The sequence below is a fragment of the Euprymna scolopes genome, chromosome 36, assembly GCF_053919585.1.
Source record: "Euprymna scolopes isolate OS-2025 chromosome 36, ASM5391958v1, whole genome shotgun sequence".
In the NCBI taxonomy this organism is placed as follows: domain Eukaryota; kingdom Metazoa; phylum Mollusca; class Cephalopoda; order Sepiida; family Sepiolidae; genus Euprymna; species Euprymna scolopes.
Window position 1 is genome coordinate 1264140 of NC_136517.1, and position 13361 is coordinate 1277500.

Sequence of the window (13361 nt, forward strand, 5' to 3'; positions counted from 1 at the left end):
AAATATTAACTGACGTGATATTGTAAACAAACACAGACGGAATTTGATGAACGACATTATTATTTCTTTAATTTTTTTTTTTTTTTTTGCTAATTCACTGGGCAAACTATTCCTTCTAATATTCAATAAAGGATTGATTCTATAATACGTACGCAATTTGCATAAATTAAAATGTCATGTTTAGTCGTATTGTATGCCTGGGCAATGCCAGGCGTCCAGCTAATATTCCATGCGAACCATACATTGCTACAACAATTAATGAGTTTGACCTGCTGCTGCGTCAGGAAATGTAAAAATATACACGGCCTAAAGATACATCAGACAAAAATGAAATGTAAAGCGTGTATTGATCAACTACAGTGCACAGGAGATTCCTCTGGTGAGACACATGAAAAGCAGGATCAAAACGCGCATCACCGTGCTCAGTCCTTCCAAGTTGGGTTCAATATATCCAGCAATGAAATTTTAAGTACATTTTAGAAGAATGATTTGGGAACATCAAAAAGAAAGCAGTGAATAAAATCAAAGAAAATGGCAGAAGAGAAATCGATTTGCCACTTAATATAAATTGGTTTTGGCAGGAGCCAACTAACAGTTTGGTTTGTGTAGGGTCCTAACATTATAAATGTCTGGTGCCAAAAAATGCGCTACTTGAGAGTGGATCAGAGGCTTACCATCTTTGATTGGGTCGGCATGGTGAAGAGAATATGATCTGGAAAGATTTAAAACTTTCTAGTATAGTCCGTTTTGAGGCATCCCAGATGACCCCCCCCCTCACTTGAAATGAATAAATACGAAAGATTTTCCCATCAAGTCCTAAGTATGTTAACATGGAAACATGTTGTACTTATTTAATTCTATGATACAACATACAATTTTGAAATGCTGTATACATAGTAATCTGCAGACTATTAAACAAATTTAGGTATTGTTCATTGGCATATTTATTTTTTTAAAAAATTCTGATAAATTAATATTCTGTAACAACATTTGTAATTTGCACTGTCATATTTTCTTATATACGCAATAGTTCAGTCGATAGTAAAACGTTTATCGCTTGGTTACTGAGTACAGATACTACGGTTTGATTATTTATTTGCAGAAAATATAAAAACATTACATTTAAACCACATTAGGCACAAGGCCATCAGAAATGTTGAGAAAATGAGTTTTGCTACTCATCTCTGGTCTAAAGTGATAAAAATGTCTATCATACACTTAACTAGAATCATCTCAGTTACCAGAATACCACATTTACACTAGAAGGCCGTACTGCTGAAGATAACCCAAAGTTGTTGTAAATTTAATTTTTTTTGTGGACGTATTTATATGCAAATATTTTGTGGGCGTATTTTATGCGAATATTTTGTGAAAATATATGCAAATTTTTATTGGAATAAAAAAGGTCTTCACTAAGGAACCAAAAAAATAATGTTATGATTATAAATGAAAAAAAAAAAAAACGGTTTTTATCTATTATATTATTTAATGAGTGTGGGTAGCGTAGTATCAGTTCATTTCCCATAAGATTGTCCTCCCAGGAATTATCTCCCTATTTTAAAAGGCGGGGCTCTATTCTGTTATCATGAGACCATCTTCCCAGGGACTACCTTCTCCTTCTTTCAAGGTGGGTAGTGTACTATTTATTCTGTTTATCATCCCTCCAGGAATTACGTCCATGGGGGAAAGATCAGTATATAACTTGTCTGTTCACCTTTTCAGCTTACTAAAACTAAACTGACACTCGCTACAATTAAAAAAATATATATTTGAGTAATTTATTTAAGTAATTTGCAGACAAAATAGTGTATCTTTTTTTTTTTTTTTTTTTTTTTACATAGGCATCACCACATTATCAAGGCCCAGAGGCCACTCAAGGATAAGGGTTAAAGAGTGTACAGTAGAAATTGGACAATATAGTAATCATTAGTAATGAAAATTTGGTAAATTTGATAACTTATATGGAACGGCTCATCAAGAACTTATTTACTTTAGACTTGAAGACAACCATATTGTAGTCAGCCGGAAAGCAGGAAAACGGAAGACAATTCCACAGGCGTGCAGTTCTAAGAAAGAAGCTTTGTTCATGGAATCTACGTTTAGGTTTAGGCACAGATAAAGAGTGGGGGAAATTATTGATAGTGTTTACAGCTAGACGAGTGTTTCTTGTGAAAGTTTGACGAGGGGGGACCATAGGTTGAAGCTCAGTTGAACACTTTCCATGAAAATAACGATACATCAGAGACAAACTCGCAACATCTCTTCTGTGAGATAGAGGTTGCAAGGAGGAGAAAAGGATATCTACGAGGCTACGAAGTCTATTTTGAACTCTATCAAGGCAGGACAAGTCCTTTCTAGCAGCTCCTGCCCAGATGTGGCAACAGTATTCCATCCTTGGATGTACCTGGCTCTTATATAGATAGAGAATAGCTATTAATACTTTCCATTTTATTTTTTATTTTTACTTTTCAAATTTAATTTATATGATCTGTTAACATTAAAAATTCCATAAAAGCTTTGATATGCTAGAAAAGAGAGCAATCAATGAATTCATTACGATATTGTTTTCATTATTCAGACGACTATTCTCATCTTTTTCAGAAAAACTCTCAAAATTCTTCAAAAAGTTTGCAAGACACTGGTAAGTATTTCTCTCTCTCTTGCCAGTATTTAGGAAATGGTGAACTTAGTAATTGTCTGTATTTTTGAGATGAGATGTTTTCATTGATTGAGATTATCGGACCGACTTCCTCATCTTGGTTGTTATAGTCACGTTTCGGCCGTTTTGCCCTCCAGCCTTCATCAGGTGTTTTGTATCGGATTGAACTCAGCACCTTTGGGTAACTGTAAACTTTGATACAACGTCTAGGACCACTCGGCCATATGTCCCAGTGTCAATCCTGAACGAAGGCAGTGAAAAGTAACATTCAAAACAGAGAATCAGCAACTATGTCCCAGAGCCTAGCTGGAGTCCGAACACGGTACCCCCGTAATAATAATAATAAAGGGTTGGGTTCGAGACTCCTAACAAACGGTTCCCCAGTTTGATACAAAACACCTGATGAAGGCTGGAGGGCAAAACGGCTGAAACGTGACTATAACAACCAAGATGAGGAAGTCAATCCGACAATCTCAATCAATGGTGAACTTGTTGAAAAGAGCTGGTCTAATCAACCCAGGGTATATATATATATATATATATATATATATATATTAAAAACTTTGACTCATGTCCTGGAAACCTACATCTAAAATTTCAAGTGTTTAGACCCAAGATTAGTGAAGTCTGAAAAGGTCCATTCTGTAAGCTTTGACCTCTTGCCAGCCAAATTTTCACCCAAAAACTGATTAAAACGCTTGCTGCATGTCTGATTACTGTTTATGTAAAATTTCAAATGAATAGTTTCCTAGAGACTGCAAAGGTAAAATCTTTTTAACTTTGATCCCCCTGGCAGCCAAAATTTCAGCCAAAAACCGATTAAAAAGCTTGCCCTATGTCTGAATACACTTTATGTAAAATTTCAAATGTTTAGACCAAAAATTGGCTGAGTAATTTGGTAGACAGCAGAGGTCTAATTCTTTTTAACTTTGACCCCAATTTTGACCACTTAAAATTTGTTTTGGGCTTAAATCAAATTAAAAAGTTTGATCCATGTCCAAGTAGCCTACATCTAAAATTTATAGACCTAAAATTGGCAGAGGAGTTTAGTAGAGTTTTCAAAAGTCAAATCGAACTTTGACCTCTTAACAGCCAAATTTTTGTCCGAAGATCAATTAAAAAGATTTTCCCAAATCTTAATACTTATGTGAAATATCGAGTCTGTAGACTGAAAATTGACAGTAGTTTTGTAGGGTAATGTACACAGACAGACAATTTCACTGTTATAGATATATTCTTTAATTTTATTTTCCCAATTATCAAATATGAAAGGCCAAAAGCTAATCAAGGTTTATGAGATGGATAGATCGGCAGTCAAATAACAATGACTATTATTAAATGATTGGAAATCACTGTATACCACTCTCTCTCAACAACAACCAACCGAAAAAAATATAACTTTTCTCCTTTTGTCAGAAACCTCATTCATGGAATGTGAGGACAAAAAGGGATAATGTAAGGGGAGGCCAATAGTTATGAGGCTGGCAAAAGTAAGCTAAAGATCTGCTTCCTACTCTTCAAATAGTGTTTAAACAAATCACCTTTTCACTTCCGAAAATTTGGAGTGCTTGATGGAAACACTTGTATTTTGCTGTCAGCTTTTTAAACAGATAATCTTAAGACTATAAAATTGAAAAAACAAAAATGTAAAAAGATAATTTAATTTAGATTCTGTTAAAAGGTTAACCATTTAATCAATTCAATGTCTGATGTTTTCATTTTTCAAATATTACGTACTGTCGTTTGAAATAGAAAAAATATTGCTTGATTTTACTTTGAAATATTTATGCTTTTTCGGTTTTTTTTTGTTTTTTTTTTTAGGTGATGACTTTTCTAGAAAAGATTTGGTTTGTAGATTTTTTTAAAAAATATTTTATTAATTTTCTAATTTAAAACAATTCATTGTTTTTATATAAAGGTGTCACCACTTATCAAGGTCCAGAAGCCACTCGAGGATAAGGGTTAATGAGTGTACAAGTGATCATGGGGAACATGTCATAGTAATCGTTAGTAGTGGAAATTTAGTAAATTGAATTACATAAGGGGACGGCTCATGAAGAACTTGTTCACTTGGACTTGAAGACAACCATATTGTAGTCAGTTGGAAAGCAGGAAACCGGAATAGAGTTCCATAGGCGTGCAGTTCTAAGAAAGAAGCTTTGTTCATGGAATATACATTTAGGTTTAGGCACAGATAAAGAGTGGGGGAAATTATTGGTAGTAGTTTTAGCTAGATGAGTGTTTTTCATGAAAGTCAGGACAGGGGAAGGACCATAGATTGGAGGCCAGACGAGCACTTGCCAAGAAAATAACGATAAAGCAGAAACATGCTCACAATGTCTCTTCTGTGAGAAAGAGGTTTTTTTTTTTTTTTTTTTACATAGGCATAACCACTTATCAAGGTCCAGAGACCACTCGAGAATAAGGGTTAGGAGTGTACAGTATTCAATTGGACAATATAGTAATTGTTAGTAATGGAAATTCGGTAAATTTGTTAACTTAAGTGGAACAGCTCAAGAACTTGTTTACATTGGACTTGAAGACAATCAGATTGTAGTTAGCTGGAAAACAGAAGACAATTCCACAGGCGTGCAGTTCTAAGAAGCTTTGTTCATGGAATCTACGTTTAGGTTTAGGCACAGATACAGAGTGGGGGGAAATATTGATAGTGTTTTCAGCTAGACGAGTGTTTCTTGTGAAAGTTTGGCGAAGGGGGGACCATAGATTGAAGCTCAGTCAAGCACTTTCCATGAAAATAATGATAAAGCAGAGACAAACTTGCAACATCTCTTCTGTGAGATAGATTGCAGAGAAGAGAAAAGGACATCTAACCTATCAGAGAGAAATGATTTAATAATCTTTTGAGAATTTTTTTTTTCTTTAAGTTTAAAAAGTTGACTCTTAAAAACTATTTCTTGAGATGTCATGCATGTTAGTTATTGTGCAGAAAAGAAATTAAAAATTTTCCTAACTGATGAGTCAAACCTGGCAGGTGCCATTTTGAATTCTTAACTATGATTTAGTTTTTTCAGAGTTGTCTTTTCTTGCATGTTTACTAAAATTTGTTGATGCAAGTACAGAACAAAACAAATGGCAAAAATACAGAAGTATCTTTGATGTATTTACCTGTTACAGAACAAAAATCTCCTATTTCAAAAGTTACATAAATTTTTTTTTTTTCACAGAATTACCCGTCCTATCCCGTGAATAGCGAAAAGTGCAAATATTGGATGCAGTTTTAACACATCTATGTATGCGATTATATACGGTACTAAATGTTTCCCAAACACTTTAGCGATTTTAATACTAAATTGTAGTCATTACAAAGCTGATCTTGATCACAATAGTTTAAATTGTATCTTTTATTAAACACTAGCGAAGATGCTCTTGCTTCACGCAGGACTTTGTTGTATGCTTGGGTACCTGCTTCGTGGGCACCCTTGCAGTAAGTGGATATTGTAAGAGCAACTATTGCTTAAGGTGTTTAAAAAGCTTTTTTAACTACCTCCTGAAGTGACTGAAATCCAACTATGGACTTGAAAGAGAAGTGTGATCTGATTCAAATTCACGGAGAAATTGGCTGGTGCCATAGTGACGGCCTCTGGGATAATGATGAACCCCAACTTAGTGTGCACCATCCCTAGGTGGGGGAGTTTATGAAAAGCCGCATCAAATATGACCTTAACCTTTGACCTTGAAAAATGGTGTGCACCATCCCTAGGTGAGGACCATCTTCATGCCAATTTTGGTCATGATCGGTCCAGTGGTGTGGGCTGAGGAGAGTCTCTCTCTCTCTCTCTCTCTCTCTCTCTCTCACTCACACACACACACACACACACACACACACACACACACACACACACACACACACTACTTTATATATATATATATGTATATATATATAGATGGCAGTTAAAGATATGTCTCACTTCGTCCTAAAATTTGATTTTCTTAGTTAAAAGAACTACTTGATTAGGTTACGTGATTTTTGGAATATATCTTCGTTCTGTGACAGGTACGTACATCATAAGGATTTTTCTGTATTTTTGATTGGGTTGAACGCTGGACTTGTACCTATTTGTCATTTTTCATGTAAACAAGAAATGAGAAAATTTGGAAAATTATACCTGCAAATTTGTTTTCACTAAACATATATAATATATATAATTTTATTTATTTATTTATTTTTTTTTACACAATATAGTTGTCATAACATAAAAGTAGAATCATATTTACTGTAGTATGTGTTATGTTAAGCACTAAAATTTATTTTTTCTAAAGGATGTCAAAAAAATTTCCAAGACTAAACCAAAGTATTTTTATCAAAAAAAACATTTTCATTGTATTATTTGGATAATTCAGATTATTAATCTCATTAACATTCCAGCCGATGTAACGTCTGCTTGGTGCATTTTTTTTTTTTTCAAACTTAAGAATCGATACAGAATTTCTCTTGTACCTAATTGAATCGCTTATTTAATCCATGTTATTAATTCTTCTCATTTCATCAGCAATGACTAAGCAAAACTTTTAGTTATATTATTCTTAGTTATTATCCAATCTGATAAGGATTGAACCTTCAGTCTCCAAAAGACACACTTAAGCCTGTAACCATTGCACCACAGTTTATGTGGACAGTTCTTATATAAATTTTGAACTTTAAACTTTTATTTTGTATATAATGCTCCTACTTATATATATAATTTATTATTTAAATATTTTTATGTGCATAAAGGTAAGTTACATATTAAAAATATGTAACTTATTAAATATAATATTTAAAAAAAAATAAATAAAAATTTAAATAAATATTAAATTATAAATTAAATCAAAATCTTCATCAAATCTCCACACTAACGTAATGTACTTGCAATAACCCTTATCCCTGAGTGGCTTCCGGGCCTTGATAAGTGGTGACCACTGTGTGTGTAAAAAAAAAAAAAAAAAAAATTAATAAATACAAATAATACGTCCCAAATGGAGAGATGGCGACTAGAATTTAAATAAAGGGCAAATAACTTCTCTTAAAAAGCACTCGGGATGCAAAAAGAAAGAAGGAAAAAAAAAAAAAAAAAAAAAAAAAAATCAACAATCTTATATATCCAAACAATGAGATGAAGTAAATCACAGATTAATTAATCTTGTGGTTTGCAATCTTACAAAATATTGTTTGGCAGAAATATTTTTATATGAGACAATCTCAGCCAAATAAAATAGCTCAATATACAAGATAGAGCAGAGTAAAAATTGTAGGATTTATTTTTACATTTTTTACAGTAAATGTAGAATTTTTAAAACAAAAATTTATTATTTTACATTGAAAATCCATGGATTAAGGTAAGAACTTTAAATATGTATTCCTTGTTCAAATAATATTTTTGATTTAAAATTCTATATTTTACTGCAAAAAATTTAAATATAAAACCTACAATTTTATTTATATATAATATAACATTTCCGATTCTTGGTCATTGAATAATTTCTGACTGTATGCCTGCTAATTTGTCATTTATAGGCACTTAATTTCCTTCAATTGTGTTAAATGCTGGTGGCCTTGAGATAAAATGCTAGCCTATAAACTGAGGTGACTTTGTGACTAGTTTGAATCTTCCACCCAGCAGTAATTATCATTTCCTACATTGATGATTATGTAAGAATGAAACCCTAGTGTCTGTAGGTATAAAGATAATTATTAATATTTATTTAAATATATTTTTTCTCTGTGTGTCTGTTCTATTTTTTTTTTTTTTTTTTGAAACTACTAAGCTGATCTGGCTGAGATTTTGTATAAACCTTTATGATAAGGTGCAGTGAATTTAGTATTATAGTATCAAGGATGGAATACTGTTGCCATATCTGGGCAGGAGCTGCAAAAAACAGCCTATCCTGCCTTGACAGAGTACAAAATAGACTTCGTGGCTTAGTGGGGGATGCCCTTTTCTCTACCCTGCAACCTCTCTCCCACAGAAGAGACGTTGCGAGCCTATCCTTGTTTTATCGTTATTTCCATGGCAGGTGCTCATCTGAACTCCAATCTCTGGTCCCCCCTCGCCAATCTTTCACGAAAAACACCCGTCTAGCTGAATCCACTGTGAAAAATTTCCCCCACTCTATATCTGTGCCTAAATCAAAACGTGGATTCCATGAACAAAGCTTCTTTCTTAGAACTGCATGCCTGTGGAACTCTGTTCCGTCTGCCTGCTTCCCACCTGACTACAACTTGGATGTCTTCAAGTCCAACGTTAACAAATTCTTAATGAACTGTCCCCTTAAGTAAACACTTCATCAAATCTTCACACCAACGTAATGTACTTGCAATAACCCTTATCCCTGAGTGGCTTCCGAGCCTTGATAAGTGGTGATCATTGTGTAAAAAAAAAAAAAAAAAAAAAATCCGTTCAATGGAGTTAGGGATCATTATTTAGTGTTAAAAAATCAGCACATATTTAACCATCAGTTTGGCATAATGCACTTATTCTAAATCAATGGGCTATAACTTTTGTCCATTTTTTTTTTTTAAGAGCTAAGAAGTATTGTTATTTATTAAACATTTGAAAATTATTTTGGGTATTTAGTTTATCTAAACAAATTATTTTATTTTACCCACCCTCCTAATGTTTTTCATTTCATTTTTAATTTTTCACAATGGTTAAAATATTTTTTTAACTTTATTTTATTTTTATTTTAGCTTCTTGATTCTGACATCTTTGATTCAAAAGGCACCGACTCTGATTCCGATTCGCCTTCGAAAGGGAATGAGGACTCTGATTCTGATACACCTTTCAAAAATGGCTTTGACTCTAAATCCAATTCACCTTCAAAAGGTAAATTTTCTTGTCATAAGAATTGGTCTTGCAGTTTTAGAATTATAGTGCAAACATTCTCTATTCTTTATATAGTAAAGTCCAGTCTGTATTTATTGGAAATGAATATATATCCATCCTGTCACACAAAATTTAGTGAGTAAAAACAACAAACAAAATCATTTCAAGTATTCAGGAAAATGATAACAAATCAACACAGATTGAATTTAATTCAGAAATAAATCCATCACCCTGTTTCCATAATGAAATGTAAAAAAAAAACTTTCCAATTTGAGACGTTTTATTTCTTTTTGTTACTTTCACCAAGTCGTTATTTTCATATGACTGTGATGAGTGTGAGCATTTGATCAGCATGATTCATTTTTGAAGGATGTACATATTTGTACATGAATAGATTTACACCATTCTGATGAGGTGTTGACTTGACCATCCATTCTGTTCATTTATGATTCAATACAGTTAAGGCATAAAGCTGCACCCTTCTCCCCTCCGATAAAATAGCAACTTGTCTTCGATCATATGTAATGGATTGTTTACCAATCAGTATGATGCTATGCCATTATACCTAAAAAAAATGTTGCTATACAATAAAATAAACTAAAGCATTGATTTGTATGTATTCAGCCACTTAGCTGAAAAATTTCCTACGGGGGATGGAAGGTGCAGCTTAATTGCCATTTTTGATACCTTGCTAATATATATATATGGTGAAACAAAAATTGTTGTCCTAGAAAAGGTGACATGATTCCATTTCAAACCAGGGATCGAATCTACAACCATCTAGTTGATGGAAGTTCTATTTTGTGGCTCATGGAATATGTGCCCGCAAATGATACCATACAATGTTTGTTTATATAAACATTTAATTGCCGCGTTTACAGTGCTCGATTTGTTTGTATATTTACAAACAGCTTCACAGTATGCTAAGCAAGCAGTGGATGAAATCATTTACGATGGTGCTCAATCCAAGAAACTCCAGTGGTTTGGTCACATGCTGTATTGGCCGGGGTAGGAGTTCATCTGACAATTAGTGGCACCCATTACATCTACTGGTTGGAAGAAGTACGAAGGTGACCAACTTAAGACTTGACTCATGACAGTAAAAGCAAATATGGAGATCATGTCTGGTCCTCGTGTTTTTTAGTGTCTGTCGCTGGAAATGTGAATGATTGGATCCTGCTATTGATTCTGCTGTCGACCGATAGGGGTTGATGGCTTTGACGTGAGATGTGGTTAACATCATTGAAGTTGACTTAACCTATTCCGGGTGAATGCCACTAGGTACAGGTAAGCAAGTAGGAGGGCTTAAATAATTATCCAAACTGTTTCGCTGTAACACGGCTTATATATTAAAATGGTAACACTGAAAACCTGAATGTTACTTGCGTGGCCTTTTTCAAGAGAAAAAAGCTAAGTAGTAAAAAATGAGATCTGTAATTTTGGAGGATATAATAAATTGTTCATCTTCCTTCCCTACAGAAAATTAAATTTATTATATCTTTATTACCAGATTTATTTTATCTTTTTGTCATTTGTATTTGTGTGTGTATTTGGGATTAAAAAAAAAAAAAAAAAATTTTTTTTTCATAAACAGACGTTAACACAGATGATAATCAAAGTGACGAGAAAGAAACTGATGATGAAGGAATCAACACAGATAATTTGAGTGCTAAATTAAAGGCTCTCTTGAAGAAGGTAAGTAAAAAGTATCTTGTTGTGAGTAGTTTCGATTTTACAAAAAATCCCTACAAAATCTTTAGCAAAAAGTTTGCAAGGTATCAATTAAGTTGCAGACATGTTTATGTAAAACCTCTTTTCCAACAACAACAACAATGCTGGAGAAATCCCTGAAACATTCAATGTCTACTTGGTTTAAATGCTTGGTGCTGATTGGATTGAAATACTCCTTGATTGGTTGTCTTTGCACTTAAAGCAAATGGGAACAGTCGCCGCTTGCAGCCAAGCACCAAAGGGTTGATATGCCGTAAAACAAAAAACAACCAACCAACCAACTTTCATTACATTTTCACCCCAAACAAAGCACAGTGCCACTTTGATGTAAAGTGTTTATTTAAATTAGTATTTCAATGTTATCAAAGAATCCTGAAAGTGTATTACATTTCTTGAAGTTAAAATAATTGTTTCCTATTTTAGATGCAATACGTGTTATATATTTCGTATCATTTCTTTATATTCGCCCATTGTAGGGGGCAAGTAAGAAGCCAAAGAAGTTGAAAGCCAGAGCCTCCAAGACCATTGCCGAAGAAAAACTTCAGCTCCACAGTGAAACCCAAAGAATAATCAGAGGTGAGTGGTTCTCACTCTGTCTCTCCTTCTCTCTCACTCTGTCTCTCCTTCTCTCTCACTCTGTCTCTCCTTCTCTCTCACTCTGTCTCTCCTTCTCTCTCACTCTGTCTCTCCTTCTCTCTCACTCTCTATCTCTTTTATTCTCTCTCTATCTCTTTAATTCTCTCTCTATCTCTTTAATTCTCTCTCTATCTCTTTAATTCTCTCTCTCTATCTCTTTTATTCTCTCTCTCTATGTCTTTTATTCTCTCTCTCTATGTCTTTTATTCTCTCTCTCTATGTCTTTTATTCTCTCTCTCTGTCTTTTATTCTCTCTCTCTATCTCTTTTATTCTCTCTCTCTATCTCTTTTATTCTCTCTCTCTATCTCTTTTATTCTCTCTCTCTATCTCTTTTATTCTCTCTCTCTATCTCTTTTATTCTCTCTCTCTATCTCTTTTATTCTCTCTCTCTATCTCTTTTATTCTCTCTCTCTATCTCTTTTATTCTCTCTCTCTATCTCTTTTATTCTCTCTCTCTATCTCTTTTATTCTCTCTCTCTATCTCTTTTATTCTCTCTCTCTATCTCTTTTATTCTCTCTCTCTATCTCTTTTATTCTCTCTCTCTATCTCTTTTATTCTCTCTCTCTATCTATCTTTTATTCTCTCTCTCTATCTCTTTTATTCTCTCTCTCTATCTCTTTTATTCTCTCTCTCTATCTCTTTTATTCTCTCTCTCTATCTCTTTTATTCTCTCTCTCTATCTCTTTTATTCTCTCTCTCTTTATCTCTTTTATTCTCTCTCTCTATCTCTTTTATTCTCTCTCTCTATCTCTTTTATTCTCTCTCTCTATCTCTTATTCTCTCTCTCTATCTCTTTTATTCTCTCTCTCTATCTCTTATTCTCTCTCTCTATCTCTTATTCTCTCTCTCTATCTCTTATTCTCTCTCTCTATCTCTTATTCTCTCTCTCTATCTCTTATTCTCTCTCTATCTCTTATTCTCTCTCTCAATCTCTTATTCTCTCTCTCAATCTCTTATTCTCTCTCCCAATCTCTTATTCTCTCTCCCAATCTCTTATTCTCTCTCCCAATCTCTTATTCTCTCTCTCAATCTCTTATTCTCTCTCTCAATCTCTTATTCTCTCTCTCAATCTCTTATTCTCTCTCTCAATCTCTTATTCTCTCTCTCAATCTCTTATTCTCTCTCTCAATCTCTTATTCTCTCTCTCAATCTCTTATTCTCTCTCTCAATCTCTCATTCTCCCTCTCTCTCATTCTCCCTCTCTTTCTTTCATTCTCCCTCTCTTTCTCTCATTCTCCCTCTCTTTCTCTCATTCTCCCTCTCTTTCTCTCATTCTCCCTCTCTTTCTCTCATTCTCCCTCTCTTTCTCTCATTCTCCCTCTCTTTCTCTCATTCTCCCTCTCTTTCTCTCATTCTCTCTCTCATTCTCTCATTCTCTCTCTCATTCTCTCATTCTCTCTCTCATTCTCTCTCTCATTCTCTCATTCTCTCTCGCTCTCGCTCTCTCGCATTCTCTCTCGCTCTCTCTCTCTCGCTCTCTCTCATTCTCTCTCGCTCTCTCTCTCTCTC

At 33.9% G+C, this 13361-nt stretch overlaps 1 protein-coding gene across 2 annotated transcripts in view; it reads left to right on the forward strand.

The window, feature by feature from the left end:
- LOC145260285 (claspin-like) overlaps positions 1–13361 on the forward strand; it is a 97660-nt gene that overhangs the window by 14668 nt on the left and 69631 nt on the right. For both annotated transcript variants that reach the window (XM_080118124.1, XM_080118125.1), the window contains exons 6-10: positions 2602–2641; positions 4481–4506; positions 9348–9483; positions 11078–11178; positions 11691–11790. In XM_080118124.1, coding sequence (XP_079974250.1) covers positions 2602–2641; positions 4481–4506; positions 9348–9483; positions 11078–11178; positions 11691–11790 — 403 coding nt within the window. The remainder of the gene's footprint in view (positions 1–2601; positions 2642–4480; positions 4507–9347; positions 9484–11077; positions 11179–11690; positions 11791–13361) is intronic.